At 42.0% G+C, this 24,954-nt stretch overlaps 1 protein-coding gene across 8 annotated transcripts in view; it reads left to right on the forward strand.

Annotated features, from left to right (window-relative positions):
- The window catches only part of igsf9ba (immunoglobulin superfamily, member 9Ba), a 78,848-nt gene that overhangs the window by 43,690 nt on the left and 10,204 nt on the right, over nucleotides 1-24,954 (forward strand). For 6 of the 8 annotated variants that reach the window (XR_014601236.1, XR_014601237.1, XR_014601238.1 and 3 more), the window contains exons 4-17: nucleotides 2,160-2,311; nucleotides 5,897-6,014; nucleotides 10,027-10,168; nucleotides 11,472-11,617; nucleotides 12,496-12,638; nucleotides 13,065-13,205; nucleotides 13,865-13,984; nucleotides 14,881-15,031; nucleotides 20,500-20,623; nucleotides 22,127-22,302; nucleotides 23,501-23,727; nucleotides 24,301-24,385; nucleotides 24,536-24,697; nucleotides 24,794-24,839. Coding sequence is in view for 5 of the 8 variants with exons in the window: in XM_084063677.1 (XP_083919803.1) it covers nucleotides 2,160-2,311; nucleotides 5,897-6,014; nucleotides 10,027-10,168; nucleotides 11,472-11,617; nucleotides 12,496-12,638; nucleotides 13,065-13,205; nucleotides 13,865-13,984; nucleotides 14,881-15,031; nucleotides 20,500-20,623; nucleotides 22,127-22,302; nucleotides 23,501-23,727; nucleotides 24,301-24,385; nucleotides 24,536-24,697; nucleotides 24,794-24,839 (1,933 nt within the window). In the remaining 3 variants the exon portion in view is untranslated. The remainder of the gene's footprint in view (nucleotides 1-2,159; nucleotides 2,312-5,896; nucleotides 6,015-10,026; nucleotides 10,169-11,471; nucleotides 11,618-12,495; nucleotides 12,639-13,064; nucleotides 13,206-13,864; nucleotides 13,985-14,880; nucleotides 15,032-20,499; nucleotides 20,624-22,126; nucleotides 22,303-23,500; nucleotides 23,728-24,300; nucleotides 24,386-24,535; nucleotides 24,698-24,793; nucleotides 24,840-24,954) is intronic. The other 2 variants (XM_084063678.1, XM_084063680.1) reach the window with 1 other exon arrangement.

The following is a 24,954-nucleotide window of genomic DNA, read 5'->3' on the forward strand; positions in this document are numbered from 1 at the left end:
CGTGTAGCGAGGAAAGGTCATTTGCTAGCTCGGAGCGGATGAAACACAGTGGCGGCAGTGGCTCGGGGATAGAGTGGTAGAGTGGCCGGGTAGAGTGAACTGGAAAACCGCAAGGTTCCCAGTTCGATCCCGGGCTGGGGCGCTCCCCTAGAGTTAGTGTCGAAGTGTCCTTGAGCAAGACGCTGAACCCCTAATTGCTCCTGATGAGCAGGTTGGTGCCTTGCATGGTTTCCTCCGCCATCGGTGTGTGAATGGGTTAATGGCACAATCAATGTAAAGCGCTTCGGATAGAAGCGCTATATAAATGCACCATTTACCAAACACAGGACACCCTTAGTTTCTTCACAGAGTGCTGTGATATCTTTTGATTTCTTGGCGCATAGTGACCACTTCAGTTTTTATTTCACAAAGCACAGCCCCCCGCAACGACTTCAGCTCTGATCCTTAAACTGTAAAATATATGGTCAAAGGCACCACTGGCACCACTGGTTTCTACAGACCGTTTTGAAGCCACTTTTTCGGCTAATTGAAATCCGGCATCTTTGAACTTACGGTCCCGAAATGAAACCGGAAACGACTGCTATTGGCTTCAACCACAGCGAAGGCGGGTCTTCACTAGGTAGAACTAGTAGAAGCCCTAGAAACATACCCTACTTTATCATTCATTTTTAAATTAATGGGACCATAATTTGCTAAACGCATATCATGATGATTTAAAAAAGACTTAAAATCATGATCATGAAATCATTAAACTAGCGATTGAAAACATAAAGTATTTATGAAAATGTAATAAAATCAATTGTAAATTCCGGCCAAAGCCTCATTCCATTGTACTGAGATTGTATTGTATTTTCCTGCAGCCTAAGCTGACCTGCAGGAGGTGAAATAGCAACATCTGCTGGCTGGGCCATTAATAGGAACTGCATGTCTTAAGAGAACCAGGAAATGAGCTTCAATTCCAGCGCTGATTACTTGGCCCTTGCTCCAATGTCAGTAGATAGTGAGAGAGATAGTTGGTTGTTTGTCGTTCGACATTTTGGGAGAGTCAGTCTCGGCGTAGTTTTAGTTGCACATACAGTAGTTTGACATTAAAATGACTGTTTTGATCTAAATAAGTTTGAATAAATGATACAAATTAGACGGAGCTCTTCACCGATGTGGCTACTCCATCTGGGGGAAGCTTGACATTTTGATGAGAGGTATTTGAAGATATTCTGTAATGAAGTGTAGGCCGCTACTAATTGAAATAAATGCATCTATTTTCTCCCTTTCACTCTCTCCTCACCGTTCGTGTCTGTGCAAAGAAAACAGGCACTTGCCCAATGCAAAATTGATGCAATTATTCTTTCAACCTCATTGCTGAGTCTCTCAGAAAATGTCACCTACGTTGTTGAACATGACTGTTGTGTTGAAAATCAATGATTGCAATCAGTGTGCATGCATTGTGCACCTAGGCAACGTCTTAATCCCATAATGTGCTAAATCGTAAGGAAATATGTGCGCTGCCACTGCTGATTGAACATGGACGCCAGGTGTAAAAATAACAACTGCATAGGTTGGAAGATGGCAATGATAATTGTGTTGCTCCTTTGCACCGTCTTGTGCAGGGTGGAAGACAGGGCCAAGACTCTGAGAGTGAACAAATGTAACAAAATGGACCAGTAAGGAAACATTTTGTTATATTTGTGCACTCTGAGTTACAAATGGCTAAAGTAATGCTGACTACTAGGTACTCCAAGCTACATCTCAACTTAAATCTCTATCACAACCTTGAGTCCTGTTATACTGTATAAATAATTCATATTTGTACCGTACTACTAATTAACTTTTACATTAGAACATTAGAGTTGTGCAGTATTTAATACACTCACTTCTACCACTAAGACTGCAGTAGCTACACCAATGCAAATGTTTTCTTTGATGTATACCGGTAGTTTATGTGTATGTACTGTATATGGCCTATTGTCTTTCTGTATGTCTTACATTGCTTTTCACATTATCCGCTTTGTAGAGCAGATGTGTGCACCTGTGCATCATCAGCTATTCATGTTATCAGGTGTGCATGTGATTTTTTTTATCTTTCCGGATTTTAAGGTGAACAAAATATTTGTTATGTGAATAATTGCCAATAATGATTGATATTTTCTCTTCTCCTACAGCCCCTCCCACTTTTACAACAACACCGCCGCAATATGTGGAAGCAAAAGAGGGGGGCAACAGCCTGCTCAGCTGCTCAGCCCTGGGAAACCCCAAACCAATGATCGCCTGGCTTAGGGAGGGGGAGGAGCTCGGAACAAATGCAAAATATTCGGTAAGGCACTGGTTCTCACACTTTTTCATGTCAAGGACCCCCAAATGAATACGGAGCCCCATCGAGAAATATGTTGTGCCAGGGACCCCCGATTTGTGTTATTCAAATTTGTTCATAATTTTTAAATAGCAGATCTCCAAGCTCACAACACGTGAAGGAATGTCTTGCAAAGTTTGTGAATATGCATCAAATTACTAAGGTTTGTGAAAGGTTTGCTCCTGTGCATTAACCTACAGAGATATGCATTGTTGGGGCGGTGTAGCCGCCCCCTATAAGTGAGTTTTGGACACTGACCAAAAAATTTGTGTACCCCCTAACCCTTCCATTGTTAATGCAAATCGATACTTTTTTCATATCAGCCAATCACATTACAGCTAGTGTCATCACCACTAACTGTAATGTGATTGGCTGACTTTGCAAATTCAGGACTGTGATTGGCTAGCGAAACACATGACACATGTGCAGCTCTATGAATAGCAGTATGGACTTTAAAAAAATAGTCATGTATCCTTTTTTTAAAGTGAGTCATGTTGTGATGACCACACACCGCCCACTTCACACTGGGTGTGATTTTTAGAGGGCTTATTGAGGTTAATTATCAAGTGAGCTCACACTGATTAAACTAAATACATTTTCACATTGTCTACAACATACGACTGGAAGAAAAGCTGATATCTGCCAGGTGCCTTTTTTCTTACTCCACAGAACCGAAAAATGTAAAGCCTTTGATTGGTTAGATAGGGTCACATCCAGTAAATTATGGACCAATGATGTCTTTAGGAAGCCTAGACTTATTTGATTCATACACGGCTCATGTAATGCAGACGGTAGGGCTGGACAATTAACCAAAAATATATCGAAACCGATATTTTGAACCAATAACTGACTTATAACCTAATAATCGAGCATGTTTCTTTTTATTCAATTTTTTATACATATTATTTTGTATATAATATCTCAAATAAATTGATGCAAAATAATTCTAATAGATTTTTTATAATTCGACTAAATTGATTCTTCTGATCAACCACTTAACCCTTTTACTTTGTTGTACAATGATGCCGTACACAAATAGTGAAAATAGATGCTCTCTTTTCACTTAAAATAATAATAATTGTTCATTAATCTTAATGGAGGTAAAAGTTTGAAATAATCAAAGTTATACCGTCATTTGTTGCTGAATGGGTGATGTACTGTACCGGAAGGGACTGTAGTGTGCAGGAGTATCCCTGTGTCATAGGGGTTCCCCCAACTCCCCCAACTCAACCTTTCTTCTTTCTCCTATCCTTATTATCTCTCCCCGCCACAGCTTATACAAAAGGTCATAACTAGAAGCCCCGGGTTTTAACACACTTGCGTTAGTAAACGATAGGCTGATATCCTAATGCATTATTAATTCCCTCCTACTGCATCAATATTACATTACTCCTAATATGAATGTTACACACCAAAACATTAATATCAGTAGTGAGAGCCAAGTGCCTCACTTCACATAGAGCTTCTACCAGCCTGTCCATTTGACCTATTCATAAAAAAACTCTTATTGTCATGCCTGACATTGACAGTACAGTAGCTGTTGAAGCAGGTCACCAATCCGCGTGCAGTGAATCACAGCCCGAAGACAAGGAAAGCTTCTCTTTGTGGTGAGGAGATGTCGATGGTGGTGATCCTGGATACAGGCGTGTTTGCTCTGTGTCTCTCTTCCATGGAGATGTCATGGAGAAAGGGGGGAATGTGACAGACAGTAGTAGAGGAGTGTAGAAATTCTTATCATCACCTCAGCAACCCCTTGCTATTTCAGAACCTAATCCAAGTTTCTCAGTGTGGCTGTGCATAGCAGACCTTGAGATTCTCTCTTCATTTAATGCCTTCCCTTTATCTGCTGTCTATCTTGTCCCTCCATTCGTCCCTTTCTCCCAAGCTGCCTTCCATCCTGTTCTTCTCCTCTGTTCATTTTCTGCATCCTCCTCTCCTCTTCATCATCCTCTCTTCTTTATTGTTAGTCTTTCCTTGCTCATCTTACATTATGATTTATTATACTTGTGATCATTACCCTGCATTAGATTCACTTAACGTAAAATTGTCTCGCAGATCTGCTACAATGTAACTATTCTGTCACATGCAGAGCATAAGCATTGTAGCTATGCACAAAGTGCTAATCGTGTCATTGTTTGGCTAGGCAGTGGTACCGGATACCAGCAGACTGACTTGAGGAATATCTTATTTTGGTGTGTCTTGTAGTATTAGTCGCTACTAAGCTCTCTAAGCAAAACACATTTGAAAGACAGATAATTCACCATAGTCGTGCGCTATTCTGCTATTCTGCTATTCTGCTATTAACGCCATACTCGGGGGGTGCGGGGGGTGACCGCTGTGTGAATAGGTCAATAGGAGTAATCCCAGAGGTGTAGCAGTCACTTGAATGGACAGTCCACAGCTCAGTGTGACTTGAATGGACAGATCTGTACAACCTACTGCATAATTTATGAGGGTATTTCTATTAGGTTTGGTTAGTGTGTGTTTCTCCTCTGATTTATTTGGTCCTCTGTACAGGGCCACAGGGTGACAAAGAGTTACAGTAAGCGTTTCCAAGGTTACCATGTGAAGAGATTAGATCCACATCAGAGCCAAAGTTAATTTAAAAAAAGAAAAAACATATATAATCAAACATTGATGAGTTCAGGTGTCTGTTGTATTCTCTTCTCATCATCTTTGAACCTCAGCAAACACCTACAGTACCTTTGATAACCTTAAAAATCTAATCAGATCTCAGGATCTACATGGGAATGGCATGGTTCCAATGTGGATCTCAGACCTCATGTAGGCTGCCTGTGTCTATGACATCAGTCGTCTGTGACATATCTAGGAGGTATGACTATATAGGGCAAGGTTTCAGCTGGATCAGAGCCGCATTGTCTTTCATTATTAAATTGAAGTTAAATATTTCAAAAAGTATAACACATTATGTGGAACTAGAAAAGGGCTCTTCATGGAGCACATATCTCTGCCAGACTGGGATGTCTAGCCAGGGCTGTGTAAGTCATGAGTTGCAGCTTTGTGTAAGAAATCCCCTCCTTTTAATCCAATTAAAGGCAAACACTACGGAATATTAAAACCCTGTTTGGCGGTCATTGTTGATCAACATTGGGAGTTTTGGCATTGTTTTGTAAAATAGATCCCTAGCACTGCCGTAAACTTTGGAAGGGATTCATAGCCAATCAGACGAATATGAACAATCCTAATGATACAATGCAAAATGCAAGGGATTCATTCCATACAAGTACAAGTACATGAGGAACAAAATGAGTTACTCAGGTCATGGTCATGGTAGATAAAAACTAAATAATACAATACACTAATTAAAACTCGAAACATAATAACTGACAGCGGTGCAAGAAAGCGATTGCACATGCCCACTACAGACAGACAGACAGACAGACAGACAGACAGACAGACAGACAGACAGACAGACCACCCTTTTCTAGACGGCTTTTGCAGCAGAGTCACACAATAAAAATATTTCTTGTGTTGTGATCATGCACATTTTGATCCCCACCGTCTGTGTTTTGGTTTGTGTCACCGCAGGTGCATGACGGCAGTCTCACCATCCTCAGCATCACTAGAGATGACAGAGGAGCATACACGTGCCGCGCTTACAGTGACCAGGGGGAGGTTCTCCATACCACTCGCCTGTTGGTTCAAGGTAAGGAAAATGTCATTCTACATAGTCAAATCCTAACTCCATGAGTGTGCACTCTATGGGCCCTATTTGAGGATTTATAGCACAATTGCATCAGGGGGTGTCCACCTCAATTTCGCTTGTTACGGCCGATCTACACCAGACTTTTCAAAGCACGCGTATGCGTGGAATTTGCTGCACGCGTACGTGTTTGGAAAGAACATGCATACGCAGGCTTTAGAATAGGACTGGATCTAAAAGTGTGTGTGTGCGTATATGCGCGTGTGTGCGTGTCGCTTTGAAAAGTCTGGTGTAGATCGGCCGTCAGATGGTGCGTTATTTGGGCGCAAAGCTCACCGCTAGGTGCAAAGGCATGGTGCTAAGCCTCTGAATTTAGTCATGGGTGTGTTTTGGGCATTACATAAATTAGAGCAATCAGAGTGTTGATTGCTATTTAACTGATGGATTGGACGAGAACAATTTTCTGATGAGAAAAAGTGAAAGTGTGGGACCATCTAGCAGTATTAATAATGGGAAACGTATCCGTGATATCTTGACATATCAACTTAATAATCACTCGCTCATTCTCAGTTATGTTCTTCTTTACTTAAGCACCAAATAGCGCCAAATACAATTAAAGCACGAGACGATGGGGTGCATTAGGGCCTGTGCCTGTTCTTGTGTGGGGGGGCTCTATTGATATTAACGACTGTTAAACAGATAAAGACAGCCAGGATGCAATGGGTTCACAACATTCTTAGAGGTACGAAGATATTCTATCAGTGATCAAGTGTAAGCTATTACTAATTGAAATAAATACATAGATTTTTCCTATTCTCTCTCCCTTCTGCTCTTTTCACCGCTCATCTCCGGGCAAAGAAAATGGGACTTACCCAATGCAATATTTGGGTAATTGATAGTCTGGCACAGATCATTCATTCTTTTTTGACCTCAATGCGGCGTCCCTAAGAAATGTCATATACTGTAGCATGTTGAACAAGTGTGTTGAATTTGGATGGATTTGATTCGGTGAACCAGATGGGTATGCTGCTGGTCAAAATTCTCTTCTTCCTCCTATAGCCTAATATCTCCTCATGTGAGAGACATCTGTGATATCTTGACTTATCAACTTAATAATCATATGCTCACTCTCAGTTTGGTTATTTTTAGACCACTTACTAAAGCATGATGGACGGATCAGGAGCTCCGAATTTGATGGTGATCTGTTAATGCTTTGAGCGTTGCACTGTCTAACACACTCTTCTCGTGTGTTAGATAGAAATGCGCCAGACCACACCTCATTTAAAATCCAACACGCCCATTGGCGCTAGTTGGGCGCAAAATCATTTGGTATCTAGATGACGTGAGCGCTGAGAGTAAAAATTACAACTCAGTCGGTTACAAAATAGCAATTATAGTTGCACTACGCTCAGTGGCCTACCTTGCACTGGGTGGAAGGTAGGGCCTTATAAATGAAATTCTATTCAGAAATGTAAAAAAGATCTACAAGGTGTTGTGAGCTGGTACAGTACATCTGCTGTTTTTGAACATTTTGGAAAATTTGTAATTGTTCTTTTTTTAATTGAACATTTTGGGAAATGTTCCCAAATAGGGACTATCAGGGTTAAAGGGGTTAACACTACAGATTTTTCCGTTTACCAACATGTTTGTCTATGGAGCTTGTCTGGATTCCCCAAACTATGTATTTCTACTCCAGTGTACCGTAACTATGTCTACTATAGAGACATTTGATATGAGACGTCATACTTACTACTGCTACTGGTAAAGTGGGCCTTTTTCAATAATCAAACCAGAATGTTTTTCAGTGGCATCTAGGAAGGAACCATTCAACTCCCTGAACTGGTGTATGTAGAATAGCTTGAAGGCCTGTATGATACAGTCAATGTGTGTGTGTGTGTGTGTGTGTGTGTGTGTGTGTGTGTGTGTGTGTGTGTGTGTGTGTGTGTGTGTGTGTGTGTGTGTGTGTGTGTGTGTGTGTGTGTGTGTGTGTGTGTGTGTGTGTGTGTGTGTGTGTGTGTGTGTGTGTGTGTGTGTGTGTGCAAGACAGTCTGTGGAAACATCACAGTCTGTCTCCGGTCCATTAACTAGGCTCTCTGCTAGACACAGATCAGTTAGATGGCTGTGATACCAGCCTTCACTTTCTGCCTCTTTCTGTCTTTTCCACATGCAGTACAGCAAGCACACACACACACACACGCACACGCACACGCAAACGCACACGCACACGCACACGCACACGCACACGCACACGCACACGCACACGCACACGCACACACACACACACACACACACACACACACACACAAACCTGTTGTATATACACATAATGCAAGTGGTATTGCATTAACGTTTGCCATTTTAAAAACATATCCGTATATAGTATATCTCTATTAACCTGGTGAATTAAATGTTTGCGCATGTCTTCATATGTGTGTGTGTGTGTGTTAAAATGATTATAGAAGTCAATGGGGTACTGAGCCAAGCCCCCAGGACCGGTAGGGCTCTTTGAAGCAAAAGTTGACTAGCATAGTGGCCACCTCTAGTACTGCAAGTTTGACCACACCGGTTCATGGCTCGACCAATGGGCTCAACTCATGCTCTCGCTCGTGGAGGTACTTGGTGATGTAGGACACTAAAGCGCATGTGTAACCTCAGTGACGTGACAAATACCCGGAAATAAATACCCCAGGGCAGTGGTTCTCAACCAATGGTCCGGGGACCACCAGTGGTCCTTGAGGGGGTTCCAGGTGGTCCCCTGCTAAATGATGAAGTTGGTAACCAAATGGATCCTTATAGATCTTTAACTCTTGAGAGTGTAAAATGAAACCAAATGCACTCTTACGGGTCCATTTGGTTTCATTTGACTCTCTCAAGAGTTAAATTGTTGTTAAACATCTGCATTACTTAATTAAAGAAATGTTATTTCGATAAAATCGTATCCAACAATGACAGAATATTCTAAGCTTTGGGCCTGAGAGTCTAAATCTCATCAAATGGTGGTCCGTGGCTCAAATGCCGAATAAATAATGGACCTTGATATGAAAAGGGTTGAAAACCACTGACCTAGGGGAGGGGAGTATGTGCTGGGTGAGCAACTTTCATTGAAATGAGTGGGCCGGGATTTCCTATGCCCTCCCCAGTTATTTAGCTCAATGCTCTGACCGGGCTGAAACCTTGCCCAAATTTGGAGTCATACATCATAGATATGTTATAGAGGGGTGGCCGTCTTGGAGTCAGAAGGTTCCCAGTTCTATCCCCAGCTGCTCCTGGCTGTGTGTCGAAAAGTCCTTGAGCAAGACGATGAGCAGGCTGCTGCTGTCTTGCATGGTTTCCTCCCCACTCGATGAGTTCATGTGCGTGTGAATGTCAACGCGAAATACATTGTAAAGCGATTTGGAGAAAGGTGCTACGTATGTAAAAGCAGTACATTTTACCATTTATAGACGTCATATAACTGATGTCACAGGCTGGCCTCGTGAAGTGCAAAATCAACATTGGAGCCTCACTGTTCCTTGTGGATCCCGAGATCCACATGCTTGGATTTTTTTTAATTGTTGAGTGAGTCAACCACACTAGATAATCTGTAGTCCTATCTAATGTACAGTATAAGGCTCTGTGTGCTATGAAGGAAACAACAAGGTGGCTTGAATCTGGGGCCACTCATAAAAGACAGCTTACCTTTAATGGCGTCTGCTGTTTTGTTCAGGTTTTGAAGCAGTAGACAGTACCTCAGGGAACAAAAAGTTTATACTGTGAAGAATGCGTCAGCTCCTCCACCGACTGTCTAACATTAAGATTACAGTAGCCAGCCACTTGCTGTCTTGCACATCAGGCTGTGGAAATGCTTTGTACTGTAAATATGCATACGTTGTACTCTGTCTGCCAAAGCCCACGATCTGTTTTTTAGTGGAAGTACACTAAGGTCTGTATTTAGTGTTGGTTTATTTGATTTTCTGAACCCACGCGATAATGGCCACTTGTTCACGATACTGAAATGTTTATGTCTGTCTTTTAGGGCCTCCATACATTGTGTCACCTCCAGAAAACATCACTGTAAACATATCCCAGAATGCACTCTTCACCTGTCAAGCAGAGGCATATCCTGGAAACCTCACCTACACCTGGTTTTGGGAAGAGGATAACGTCTACTTCAAGAAGTAAAGTTATGATCGAGTTCACTACTGTACTGTTCTGTCTGTTCTGTGTGTGATATGTCTAATTAACATAACATATCACATTTTGTGATGATTTCTTTTTAAGTATCTGTCCCCTTTTTGTGTTTTTAACCCTGTTGTGTTTTTTTCTTTCTTATTTCTGTATGAGCTATGGGACACCTGAATTTTGTCTATCTAATTGTCTCCCCAACTCAAAGCCTCAGCTTCTTCGTTGCTAATGGAGCTCTCCAGAGCATTTATGCCCCAACCTTTGTGTTGTGAGTGACGCCGTGTGTTGGAGCCTCGTCCTGTGTGTGTGTGTGTGTGTGTGTGTGTGTGTGTGTGTGTGTGTGTGTGTGTGTGTGTGCATGCGTGCTGTCCTGGTGTGGCCCCAGAGGATGTAAGAGTGACCCTAGCAAGGGTCTGTCTAGACCGTGCCAGGTGCATTAGCATGCTCTGATGACACTATCACATGACTCTGTGCTTGTGTCATGCTACAGTAGGCATGCAGTGATGATCTGGTGTGTAGCCAGGAGGCCTTTAGAGACTGAGGAGTTTATATCACACCAGTGACAGACACAACAATTGCAAGAGAGTTACAGGGATGTCTGGTGGAAACACCATACTGTAGATATAGAAGTAGAGATGGGTGATAAACGCCCTACCTCCGTGCTCATGGCTACTAATTGTGCTATGGACACCATATGGCTAAGGCATCTTCATATCAAACAAAACGTGTCACTGAAGCCCCAGTGGATTGACATCTTCCTTGTCTGTGTTTGGCTCGGAAGAACAGCATCGCTATGAACGGAAATGTCTCTTCTATGCCTTTCTCTTCTATGGGAGAGACATTGTTACTTCATCTAATTTTATACAGTCCTTTTTTTGCGTTGCTTGCCTGATATTGAAAAAAATAAGAAAATGCACAAGATAATTACATGTTATGTGATACAATGATAAATATTGGGAAATTACATTAATTTTTTTGCAAAATGTTATATTACTTTATGTCATTTCATAGTCATGATGCGCAGCGCACTGGATTTGTTCTCCATTCAAAATGCAATTATAATATCTGCTTGTCCATTAGAGTGCTTCATTTGAAAGGGTAGCAAGGGAGAAAACACGAGGGCTGTAACAACGGGTGATTATGGCAATTAGCAGATTTATCTTTCAGAGCCCTCTTAGCACTGGCTGCTGTCTTGACTCTGTGCTGCTCTCTCATGGCACCTTGGTGTAACTGCATTCATGGCATCTAGCGTATTTCAGTGACATATTGTGACAAATGTCTGCATCCTATTCGCAGTGATCTGAAGCTCAGAGTAAGAATTCTTATCGACGGCACCCTCATCATCTTCCGGGTCAAGCCAGAGGATGCTGGGAAATACACCTGCAGTCCGAGTAATAGCCTCGGAATCTCGCCCTCAGCATCGGCACACCTGACTGTTCAGTGTGAGTGTTACCGTGGCAACGCAGCATAGGGGGAGGGGTGGAGAGACTGTACAGTGGGCTGTGCGAGGAGGGAACAGCAGCAGTATGGAGGCTGCTAGACAGCTAGATTATCTGCACCCAGTGTCTTACCATAGAAATGCAGTGTACAGTAACCTTCCTCAATTTCAAGGTCATGTGTTGTGGAGATGGAAGTCATTTTTCCACCCATCATTTTGACTGAGCCCCTTTGTCACAAATGTATTCTGCCATATTCATGTTTTGTAAGGATTTGATGATAGAAAGTATGATCTATTCTGATGCTAGCATTGTCCTCAGAAGGACAGTTGAGGGCAGGCTTGTCCTAGCTCATAGCAGACAGTGCCAGTCTGTGCCTTTTGAATCAGACTCCCTAAATGTGCCCTCAGTGGATTGAAATGTGACCTTTCTGTTCACCAGTAGAGACCAATGAAAGCGAAATGCCACTCCGGCCATCAGATTTTTTTTTTATTATTGTCAGCCGTAGTGTGTTGGCTATGCTAATTTACTCCCAAGTTGCTACTGGTCATTGATTTCTGTGCTCCAGTGTGTGTGAGACATGGGGATCTGCAGCACTGCAGCCTGGGCACCAGATTCATCGCTGGCCTCAGATAAGAGTCATCAAATCTAAATCTAAATTGTTTTTTTTAAATTTAATTTCCCTATGCTAAGTTTACAATGAAGCACATGTTGAGTCATCAACCATCCATAATATGTTTTTTTTATCTCTCGTGTCAGGTTAGCAAGACGCTGACATGAATTGGCAATTGTGATAAGAATATGATTACATCATATATTTGAGACAGATGGTATTCATTGCTTACCTGCTTACCTTCCTGATTGTTGATTGCGTTGTCCCTCAGACCCTGCCCGAGTGATCAACATGCCCCCGGTTATCTATGTCCCACGGAAACTGCCAGGGGTCATCCGCTGCCCAGTGGATGCCAACCCACCTGTGACGTCAGTGAAATGGGAGAAAGATGGCTATCCTCTCCGCGTGGAGAAGGTCCGTGTGCCTCAGGGCTTACTACTGTTACTTCTGTCCCACAAGCACTCAACTCCTGGTCCAGCCATTGCACTGGAATAAGATACAATGTCCAGAAAAATGATGAGTCTGCGCACAATCATACCTCCAATGCGAGCATTATTGAGACTTTAAAAAGAAAAGAAAATGACAGCTAAGCTGCCTTTGTCAGGATTAATCTTACTCTTTGTAGATTAAGCCTGGCGAAGGCAGCTTAGCTGTCAAATAATGTTTTTTCTTGTCTCAATAAATTATTGCATTGGAGATACGAATGTGGCGACTTCATTAACACATGCGTCTCACCTACTTTAACATTCACCATCACTGTCTTATTTATAGGTCAAATGATGATGTAGTATGTAAGTGGAAAGTAAGATTTAAAAATATTTTCTTCTTCTTCTTTCTCAGTACCCTGGTTGGAGCCTGATGCCAGATGGAAGTATCCGGGTGGCAGAGGCCACAGAAGACTCCCTGGGCACGTACACTTGTGTGCCTTACAACGCCCTGGGTACCATGGGCATGTCCCCCCCTGCCACTTTGGTGCTAAAGGTACATTGCAGATCGGCCACTGGGCATGGTGACAGTATATCATCCCTTTCGGGCAGAAACCTTCTATCTCCACATTTCAACTTCTTTTTATAAATGAATGCCCTTCTTCATAGTACAAGAGTGTCGCGGAAAGGTAGCAAAAATAGCCGCTCTACAAGCTCAGAACGCGTCACATTGCGACACGTTGTTCAGATTTGTTCAGACTTGAAACCAATCTGCTTCCAATCTAGATAGGCTAGAAATTGATTTTGGGTTGCCACTTGCCAGTGGTCCATTTGGTTCCAGACTTGAATTAACACTGAGGATTCTACATTGTAGATTGGGGTTCAGAGATTTAAAAAAGATCTAATGGGGGTCCTTGAAATGAAAAAGGTTGAGAATCACTGTGTGCTGTACCTTGCATCTCCATATTTCAACTTTTTATGTTTTTTCATAAATGAATGCCCAACTTCATCATACAAGAGTGTGGCACAAAAGTAGTGAAAATAGCAAGCAAAAAAAATCTACAAGCTCACAACGTGTCACATCGCTATTGTAGATCGGCTATTTTCAGTATTTTATTAACTTTTGTCAATAGTAATAAAAAAGGAACAGTTTTGGTCATACAAGGCTTCTACCCGACAGCATTGTGTGAATGTCTCTAATGCGTGTGTGTCCAGGATCCCCCTTACTTTAACGTGAGGCCTGGGGGGGAGTACCGTCAGGAGGCTGGGAGAGAGCTAGTTATTCCCTGTGCTGCCTCCGGAGACCCTGAGATACCAACCATCACTTGGAGAAAGGTATGGATCACAAACCACACAACACCACAAAGCACGCCTCAGAGAACCAAACCATCTAGTGCTGTATGTGCTGCTTGATGTGGTGGATGTTTTTGTACTTGTGGTGAATTATACCATGGCCACAGACAGAGAATGCTCGATTATTTCCGGATAACCACGCTGCTGCACTCTCATCACTGTTTTAAATGATCGCTTAATAAAGTCTGTTATTGTATTAAGTGTTTAAGCTAACATTAGCTACAAGCTATCCACATGAACCCTAGCTTCCATGGGTGTCATATAGGAACAGGAAGTGGGGGGAAATTATTAGGAATTTAAGAGAACTGGGCCCTTGGTGAAGTGGTTCTGGCTTGCGGGAGAACTTGGCCATTTTTTGATGCGGTATTGTTAATTATTTCATTAAGTATCCTTAATTATAATTGCAGCCTATCTTTATTAAATTATAACGATTAATTATACACACACACACACACACACGCGCGCACGCACGCACGCACGCACGCACACACACACACACGCACGCACACACACACACACACACACACACACAATGGAGATCAGAGGGAGGCTGAAAAATATCTTGCTGCACCCCCATTCTAGCGCCAGTGCTATTCTGGGTATGTCATAATAGGTGATCATTCAGTGAAAATAGCTGATCTACAAGCTCCCAACACGTCGTAATGCGGCACTTTGCGAGCTTGTAGATCGTCTATTTTCGGCAAAGAGATTTGTCGTAGAGAGGGAGGAAAGTACAGATCCCTGGGCTACACCGGTCAACAAAGTGTAAAGGGTTGGTTTAAAAAAAACAACTAAACAGTATGTACTCTGCATCGTCCATTATTCTTCCGTGGAATCTATATAATTCTAATGTTTAATTTGTGTTCATTTCATTGAAGGTGGGGAAGCCTAGTAGGAGTAAGCACAACATCCTAGCCAGTGGCAGCTTACAGTTCCTGTCCCTCAGTAAGGAGGACCATGGGGAATGGGAGTGTGTAGCCACCAATGTGGTCACGAGCATCACTGCCAGCACACGGCTCCTGGTCATAGGTAAATTCTCCTCTGCAGTCTGAAGACTCACCTCTTCAGACTCCAACTCATGCCCTATCACTCCTTTGTCCATTTAGATAGATGCTACTCATACTATGCACATATCTGTTTAGATGTTTTAGATTGATCTGTGTTTCTATCATTCATAAAATTGCTCAGAAAGTGATCCCAGCAATATCGATTACATCTGTTGTAGCTGTGGTGCGAACAGCGAACTCTGCCACCAGGTTATTATAATTAACCAAGACTGAAAGACAGGGCCGGACTGGGACCAAAATTCAGCCCTGGCATTTTGGTCCGGACCGGCCCACCCCCCCCCATTTTGTCAACGGGGGGGGGGGGGGGGGGGGGGGGGGGGGCGTTTAACTGAGCCAGCCCAGCCCTGCACATGAACGCCTGTTGGAAAGCATCCCAGCCCAAACATTAACGTAACTAATAATTGGGCCGCGCGACTCGGATATGACCGTAATAACCCTAAAACATTTTTAAAAATATATTTAAAAAAAAAAAAAAAGTTTTTTTTTTTTTTTTTTTTTTTGGCCCAGTGGCCCACTGGCCCAGCGGCCCACACGCCAAATGGCCAGTCCACCGCTGCTGAAAGAAATTGATAACTAAAACTAGAATACATTTTTAAATGAACAATGCAAGACTAACAAAACTAAAACTAACAAAAACAATTGAATTGCATGTAAAATCATCTTGGTTTTTATTTTTCCACCATCATATCTGATGTAATGCATTCTTTCATCCTACCTTTTTTAGTTTCTTTAAATCAAGGCTCTCCTCATAATACCTGAACAACCAAAATAACTAAAACCACTTGTGCAAGTTTATTTGTATAGCAGATTTCAACACTAAATAAAAGAAACACATTATAAAAGGACATTTGAATTCAGGAAAGGGGGGGGGAGTTAAACAGAGACAGACACGGAGCAAAAAAACACAATATAAAAGCACATTTGAATACAATAAAAGTAAAAGAAGTCAAAATAAAACATGGGAGTGCAGAAGAATCATTAAACAAATCTCAATACGGCAGCAGCAAACAGAAAGGTTTTTAGCTGTGATTTAAAAGAACTGAGATTTCCAGCAGACCTTGTTTTGTACCGCAGTTTTGTGGGAGTTTTTTCTTCTTCAGATATGTGCTGTATAAAAACTGAGCACTGCTTCTAACTAAAATGAAACTGAAATCAAGACGAAACTTAAAAACGAAATAAAAACGAATTGATATTTAAAAACTATAATGACGCTTTTTGAAATGACATATTTATAACTGTCATTATTGTTATATTATCGTTCTTGGTGTGAACAGTACTAAACACATTGACTGCCAGAGTTTATTCATAATGTACTCACCCCTGTGCCAGCAATTTGCGTGTTTTTTAAAAAAAATGTATTTTTCAATTTTTCATACAAATAAATTCTCTGATTGTGGTTTTAAGCACTACGACAGTTCCACCAGTAGAGAGCAGCAAATCCACACATTGATCACCTCGCTCGCCCCCTCCCAAACAGGCCCACGTCACATCCGGTCATTTCACCGGATGTTATGATTCGACAATCCCCGATCCCCCGATCGGCCTGAAAACGATGTGATACACGACGACGATGACTGTTAGTCACCCGGACCAAAGAAAATAGAAGTTGAGCTGTCCGTTTGTATTTTATACCGTGTGAAAAACCGTGTTTTTCCCTATTCTGGATGAAAATGACTGGAGAAAAACAGTGTGACCCGGAAACGAAATCTGCGTTATACATCCGGCTCAGGGTGAGTGTGACGTAAGTGGAAAACGAAAGTGCTGATGAAAAATAAACAGACAAGCGCGATCACAGATTAAACCAATGAAAATACCTAATATCGAGATAACTCGATCTAGGCAGTCAAGCGCTGGATTCTTAATATCGAGTTAACTCGATCTAGGCAGTCAATGTGTTAAGTCAATGAAACTTGGTGTGCCCAGTGGTAGCTCACCTGGTGGAGCGTATACCATTAAGGCCCAGTCCTTGCGCAGCTGGCCCGGAATCCGACCCAAAGCTCTTTGCTGCATGTCCTTCCCCATCTCTCTCTCCTTGTTTCCTGTCTCTCTCTCACTGTAACAATGAATAAAGCATGAAAACGCCAAAAATAAATTAAAAAAAGGTCAGTAAAACTGCAGCAGGGGCGGCCACCACAACACCCCAGGGCTTGTGGTTTCAATGTAAGCAGTGACCAGACTGTCTCGCAGTGACTGACCTTCATCTGACAGGTGTCACCAAAGCTGGGTTGCAGACAGCCAGTGTTGCCAAGTCCGCTTATTATAAGCGACTTTGGGCTTGTTTTTCTGTAAAGTCGCTTGTAAATACTGCAAGTTGCGGGTTGCAGACTTTTGGGCTTGTTTCTAAAGTGAAGTTGCGTATTTGGGCTTGCTTCCTATTCCTAATGTTGAAACCTTTCACTTAATTATCTTCTCTGGGGTTTAGTATTTATGGTTACATGATTTGCTGCATTGCAAATTCACGTGCATTATTATTATATGAACTACAATAATAGATCAAACATTTTAATTCCAAGGACCCCCAAATGAATATATATTTGTCCACAGACCCCCCCATCTGATTTTTTGACGTCGCATTGTGACACATTGTGAGCTTGTAGATCGGCTGTCTTCAAAAAGCCGGTGTACATAGGTTTAATGTAGTAAAACTGATTTTGATGCTACATTAATAATTTTCCCGGGGACCCCCCTGTGTGTGTGATCATGTGGCCAAGTCACTTCTTTTGGGCTTGTTTTCGTAGACCTGACCGCTTGTTTCTCTTGCAAAATCTGGCAACACTGCAGACAGCTGGAGTGTTTCAGACCAGGCACAAGTCTGCCTCTAATCCCAGTGAGAAGCCATTGGCTGTAGGCCACCCGGCACAGCCGGTAGAGGGTCTGTGATGTTCACAGAGAACAGACTACAGTGAACTTGTCCTGGTCGCCGTTTCAGCCAAAACCACGTTAGCCAATTAGCTCGGCTGTTCCTACTGTATTTTCAAGATTCAAGAGGCTTTTATTTGTCACTCACTCGTACAGGTACAGGGAGCTAAATATCATATGTCATGCTCCGCAAGACTGTTCTGAAAACAACAATCACAATATACAATTTAGGCATTTAGCATAGTTACTTACAAGTGCGAGATCAGAATGAACTCTTGTAAAAAACAACAAGGTAAATAATCACATTTTTAGAGTGCAGAGATAACAGTGTAGTGCCTCAAATAAACCAGGATACCAGGTAAACAATGAACCTAGCATTCTATCTAAATAGCATTCTGTACACTTGAAACTGTAGGATACTGGGTAAACAATGAACCTTGCATCTGTCCAAATAACATGCTACTGTATCTAAATCACATTCTTAACTCTTTAACTGCCAAGGTATATACATTAATAAACTCACCCACTGCCAGCGTTTTCGTGTTATTTAACCTTTTCAACTGTTCACAGAAATTTTTGATCCATAATAATCTATCGTCGGATTGTGTGTTCACACAAACAGGATCTGTGGCCGTCGCCCAGAGGAAAATAAATTCACCCGCGAGGTAACTCTCCATGTCGCAGGCACGTTTAAAACAGCATATACCGTCAAAAATGCACGTCTTTCCAACCTCCCCAATGATCGCTTGTCAGACCGTTGGTAAACACCGGGATCACCGATCGTCATCCAGAGATATAAATATATAACTGGAGCTGTCCCTTCATTTGTTAGACCATGTTGAAAATAGGATGTCTCGCGGAATACAGTGGAAAAAAAGTCAACCCAAGATATAAGCATTTCCAGGAAACCAATAAACAGGAGGTGGCGGAAATCTTCGGATGACGTTTCCGGATCCGGGTCTCGAGTGAAAGAGAACAGCGTAATCTTTTATAAGACAATTAAAAAACAAAATCGCGTCTTTCTCGTCGACGGCAAGCTGCACCGTAGCACAATCCGACGGGAAATCTCGTCGGTGCCAGACAAAGAGTTAACATTGTGGTCAAGAAAAACTAATCTAAGAAACAAAAACATGAGAACAAGTAACCAAGATATCACAGTAGACATATCTTGTTCAATCGCTAGCAACAGTCGAAAGAAAAGATGGAAGAAGGTGTACAGGCAGAGTGAAGTGTATAACCCACACGATAATATAACCACAAGATAAAGTTAATGATAATATTGGATGTAATACAAATTTTAAAAGATAAGATAAAGTTGACAATAGTACAGGTAAAGAAAGACAGGTGAGGGTAATACTATAGCAATGAGGAGTGTGCAGAATATGGGGTAGAATAATTTAGCAGTTTTATACGTGCAATAAAAGGTATACATACACCTTGACACAATTTGACAATTTGTGAGAGTGTTCAAATGTAACCGAAGGGTCCATTTTCCTACATTTGTAAACTCCCTGAGTTACAAATGGATACATTAACAATGAGTATTTTACTGTGTACTGTATGCATGCCTTATGCTAGCGGTTCTCAAAGTGGGGTCCAGGGACCCCCAGGGGTCCTTGAGGGGGTTCCAGAGTTTTTTTGATTGATTGAATACTTCATTTGTCAGAAATGTAAACAGCATATGCTGCAGTAAGACATTAAGCTAAAAGGGTGACACAAAAAAAGTCCTGGGTCCAGCTATTTTTTTTTGGTGCTATTTTTGAAAGATTTTCTCTTATGGCAAAAAAAATGTTTTCACATGGGGTCCACAGCCAAATACATATCAATTTTGGGGTCCTTGACATAAAATTGTTTGAGAACCACTGCCTTGTGCAGCAGATCAATCTGGTTGTTCAGTGTAATGTGCTTCATTTGACTTAATAAGGTAGATATCACTGGACTTGTAATGTATTGAACCCAATATGACTCAAGAGTCTAACTAACCAAAACAGCTGTTGTGAAGTGAACTTGGCAGCATAGCTGGTGCTTTACCAAGTGATTGTGAAGTGATAAAATATGAATGTTTTACATAGCGTTAAAGCTGCAATCCATGTCCTTTGTGCAAGTGTCAAGCCGTAGTGTTCCTACAGTACCCGACCTCAGGATCTACAGTAAATGTCTCAATAGAAGAGCAGGGAGACCACCTCCAACTCCAGTTGTGTCAGTTAAATTGTAGCCATAGCTGAATGGGTAGAGCCTGGGAAACAGAAGGTCCCAGGTTTGTATTCCCGGCTAAGTGTCGAGGTGTCCATGAGCACTTAAACCCTTACTGCTCCCCCCCTCGAGTGCTCAATATGACCACTGCAGGGAAGCCATCAGCTGGGTGAAGCTGAAACTGGATTAATAAGGTCTACTCTACATTATTATTATTAACATACTCTACCACACACATTGGTTAAAATATTATTTTATTCACTAAAAACAGCTATGGATTGCAGCTTTAAAGTAGTAGTAGTACATAAATACAAATACTTAAAGTACATCTACATTTGCATGTTTTTAATCAATATTTGTCTCTCTCCTAAATACTAGGTACCAGCCCACATGCTCCTGGCAATATCCATGTGTTGGCCTCTACATCTTCTGCTAATGTGTCCTGGGAACCAGGATATGATGGTGGCTTTGAACAGACATTCTCAGTGTGGTACGGCCCAGTGTGAGTACACAGCAAAATCCTGAGTGTTCTTTTATCTCTGAGAGTGAACAAATGGACCTTTGGGGTCCATTTTCTTTCACTCTCAGAGTTAAATGAACACTCAGGATTTTAGAGTGTTGTGCTTTAAACTGATGGCAGCAGTGTCAAGACATTAGGAGACAGAGGTATGATGTTAGTTTGACATGAGAGCAAAGCATTGTTTTACCATCAAAGAGCTAAGAAAGTGAACTCCTCTTTGATGGTAAAACATTCAGTCCACGGACTTGAAGCAGACATGATGAGGGCAGAAGCCTTTCACATAATTATCTTCACTGGGGTTTAGTATTTATGGTTACATGATTTGCTGCATTGCAAATTGACGTGCATTATTATTATATGAACTACAGTATAATAGATCATAGATTATGCATAATTCATGTTGAGGCTTATTGGAAAAGTAATGGAATGTAAATACAGAGCCATTGCATTAGCATCCTATTAAGCACCATACAGTACATGGTGGGGAGTTGGCATAATGTCACCATTAAGCTCATTATGTACTGTACACGTCAGCAGCCGTGATATGCATAGTGTGAGATTGTCAGGATGTGGTTGAATTAATGATCTAATGCTCAAGTGTTGCTTTAGTGAATACCATGGTAAACAGTGTTTATCACTGCTTAAGTCAACGTTAACGCCTCACACCAACAAATGCAAATGTGTTGACTCTAAATGCCAAGCAATGGCCACTAGTTATTACATGAGCAATGAAGCTTCTCTTCAGTGTTCTTGAATGGAGATGTAACTACAAATATACCAGTCAACAGCTCTCTATTGATTGAGTTAGAGGTGATCATTTTGGGCTAGAACACTGAACATTTCTAGCCTGGCTCCAGCCCCTGAATCGCTATAGCCTCGCATTCAGGATCTGGTGACGCTGTAGAAGGTGGGGTTTTCTCGGTTGAAAATCGAACCGGCGGCCCGGCCCAATCGGGATAACCCAGTATGAACCAATCGCCAGAAAACAGACTGAATAATGGAGTGAAAATAAATGAAAATGCAGGCTGTGTGTCAGGCCAGCATATTTCATGTTCCAGAGAAAACCAATTGTAACATGATTCTGTGAACAAAATCACTGACTGGGGAATTCTGATTCAAATGTGACCATAGTATACTGTACATCTAGGCTATAGTATAGTATAGTATAGTATAGTATAGTATAGTATAGTATAGTATAGTATAGTATAGTATAGTATAGTATAGTGTTGTACATGTGTGTCTACACTAATAGTGTTGCATGTGTAATAAGTTACGGAAAGGTAACTGTCTGACTAACCAATGAGACCAACTTGAACTCTTTAAATTAAACTCTAATTTTGTTCATGCTTTGTTTTCTATTTTGAATGCAGGTTGTTTTTTTATATACAGTTTGCATGCTTAAATTAAGTGAAATGGCTCTTAGCCTTTTGTTCCGTTTCATAAGTAAAGTATGATTCTCTCTCTGTTCAATTTCTGTTCCCCCAGGTCGAAGAGAATAGACTTTGGGCCTCATGACTGGCATTCTATGCCCGTCTCTGGCACTCAGATATGGTTGGTGGTGCCAGGGCTGGAGCCCAGGACAGAGTACCAGTTCAGTGTGTTGGCACAAAACAAACTGGGCACTGGGCCGTTCAGTGAGGTTGTGACAGTTAACACTGCAGGTGGGTACTGCTTAAACTGCTTTTAAAATACAAGTAAACATGCTTCTGTTTCATTCATTCGTTTTTTGTTATTTTTTTCTTGCGGAGTGCAACCTACTTAGCCGTTGGTTAATGTAGAATGCTTCTTTGGCTTTATAGTTACGTTTTGGCATAACATTTGTCTATTTTCATTGTGTGTGCTCATCAAAAAAATGTGTAATGCAATACACTGCCCTCTAGTGATGTACAAACGATACATATTACAGTATGGATTTTTTGTCTCAATTATCTCACCCACAAAAACAAAGTCAGGCCATCACAAACATGCAGAAATCCAGAGTAAAGTACCGTACAAGCACAGCCATAATAAGTGAATGAATGAGTGAATTATAAGTATTATTTGTATTTTTGTTCTGCTAACTATGAAATCCTATGGACTGGGGTCTCTCACTTCTTCCTCCGTGTGTCTTTAGATTATCACATTAAAAAGAGTGGTTTTGAACACCGTTATCTATTTCAAACAACATTTCAGCCTTGGTCATACAAGGCATTTCCAATTGAGTTTGTTCACATTATCTGTCAATACAGTATGCTCTACCTCCCTTTACACAGTAAAATCCTAAAAATGTATTTATCAATTTGCAACTCTGAGAGTGTACAAATGTAACCAAATGGACCCGTAATCCAGAACTTAATGAACAAAAAGTTATTTCAAGCAATCTCAATAGACCAATTATTTGTTTACCAACATTGAGACTGTACAGTATGCACAGGTGATTGTTTCATGCAATCAATTCTCAACCTGTTGTTTTGGGGCGCGCTGGTTTCAGCACACCCAAACCCCCTCTTGTTGTGTGTTGGCTAGTGCTGCGCGCCCTAGCGAGACCTGACAGAATGGGTTGCATTTGCAACCAGTGTGGCGCTTGCAACCAGTGTGACGTCGTCTGTGAAGGGGTCTATGGTAGAGTATGTTTGATGTGGTCTCCCTACTCTTCCTCTGAGAAATATAGGTGTCAGGTAGGACACCTACTGGTCGAGAAGTAGTATAACGGCATAACTGCAACATCTCCCCTGGCCAACCGGGGATTGCCTCTTGGACGAGTGGTTGAAATGTGGTCTCTCGTTCAAGAGAGAGACCCGGATTTGAATCCCGGGTAGAACATAAGAGTTAGGGACTGCAGCTTTAACACTGATGTGTTTTCCTCTATGTACCCTATAGGCTCTCCTTTGAGTACCCCAGAACCACTGGTGCTTCTTACTCCACCACGGTGCCTCACAGCCAATCGCACGCAGCATGGTGTCCTCCTCACATGGCTCCCTCCAGCGAACCACTCATCGCCCGTTGACCGGTACATCATGGAGTTTCGCCTAGGTGAGAGATGGGAGGTGCTGGACGACCTGATCCCAGCTACTGAGACTGAGCTCATAGCCAGAGACCTTATTCAGGTAAGTATTCAGTGAGTTCCATAAGTATTTTCTTATTATATTATTGTTAGATGTTTTGGCTTTACTGTCAATGTGAAATCACACATTGGCTGTGAGGTTAAAGCCCTCGTTATATATACACTTTCTTCCATTCCTATGTTTTTAACTTATGGGACAGCTGAAGTATTTAGCAACGCGGGTCCTTGCTAGCCATTTTGACTCCTGCTAGATGATAAATTCCTCCTTTTCTTCTGCTATGCTGTCTCCCTATCAGCTTTTCTACTGTCTGTCTCAATTGACCACATTCATACAGTGGCCATTTTGCTCTTATTTCCTAGCCGGGGGTTTCCCAGCTCGACAGGGAGTATAAAGTAAAAGAAAATGGCCGCTGTCTGGTCAATTAAGGAACAGTCACAGAAGGGAGTGGACTGCCCACTTTTCTTTTTTTTCAACAAAGCAAACAAAAGTATTCACAACACTGACAACTATTTGCATTGACAAATCACCCCACTGAGAGATGCTGTTGAGATACATTTGGTTGCTATTACAGTAGCTACTATAAGGGGAGTGTGATTTTGTTTGTGTCCCTGGCAGGAGTCCTGGTATGAGTTCAGAGTGATGGCAGTCATGGACGACCTCATCAGCGAGAGCAGCAATGTAGTGGGTGTGTCTAGCACAGGTGAGCTTCTTGACAGCAGAACTACAAACTGTACAGTGAAACAGTTGGTGTGCCTTTCAACATGAAAACAAAAACACTGCATTGTCCGGCTCGTCAACTCTACCTCACCTACAGTAACATGCTGTAATTTGATTACTTCCGCCCCATCAGATCCCTTCCCCCCTGCAGAGGTGGCTGATGAGGGGTTGGCACGACCTGTGGTTGCGGGCGTCGTAGCAACCATCTGCTTCCTGGCAGCGGCGGTACTTTTCAGCACTCTAGCAGCTTGCTTCGTAAACAAGCAGCATCGCCGCAAACTTAAACGCAAACCAGGTTGGCCTTATTCTCTGCTACTGTACTGCTGTCTGGTTTCTACTGGCTATGTTTCCCTATGAAACACTCCGTTTCTTTCTGTCTCTCTTCTCTCAGATCCTCCCTTGTCGGTGACGCACTTCAGGAAAAGCATAGAGTCACCGTAAGTAGCCCCTGAATGCCAAAGACAATGCCCTGTGATCCGTTGGAGGTAGTTAGCCCTGCAGAGGGTCTTACGCACTTGAACACTACCTGGCCACTTGAAATGACAAGCTCCT

Source organism: Gymnoscopelus microlampas, assembly GCF_963454915.1.
Source record: "Gymnoscopelus microlampas genome assembly, chromosome: 8".
NCBI lineage: Eukaryota > Metazoa > Chordata > Actinopteri > Myctophiformes > Myctophidae > Gymnoscopelus > Gymnoscopelus microlampas.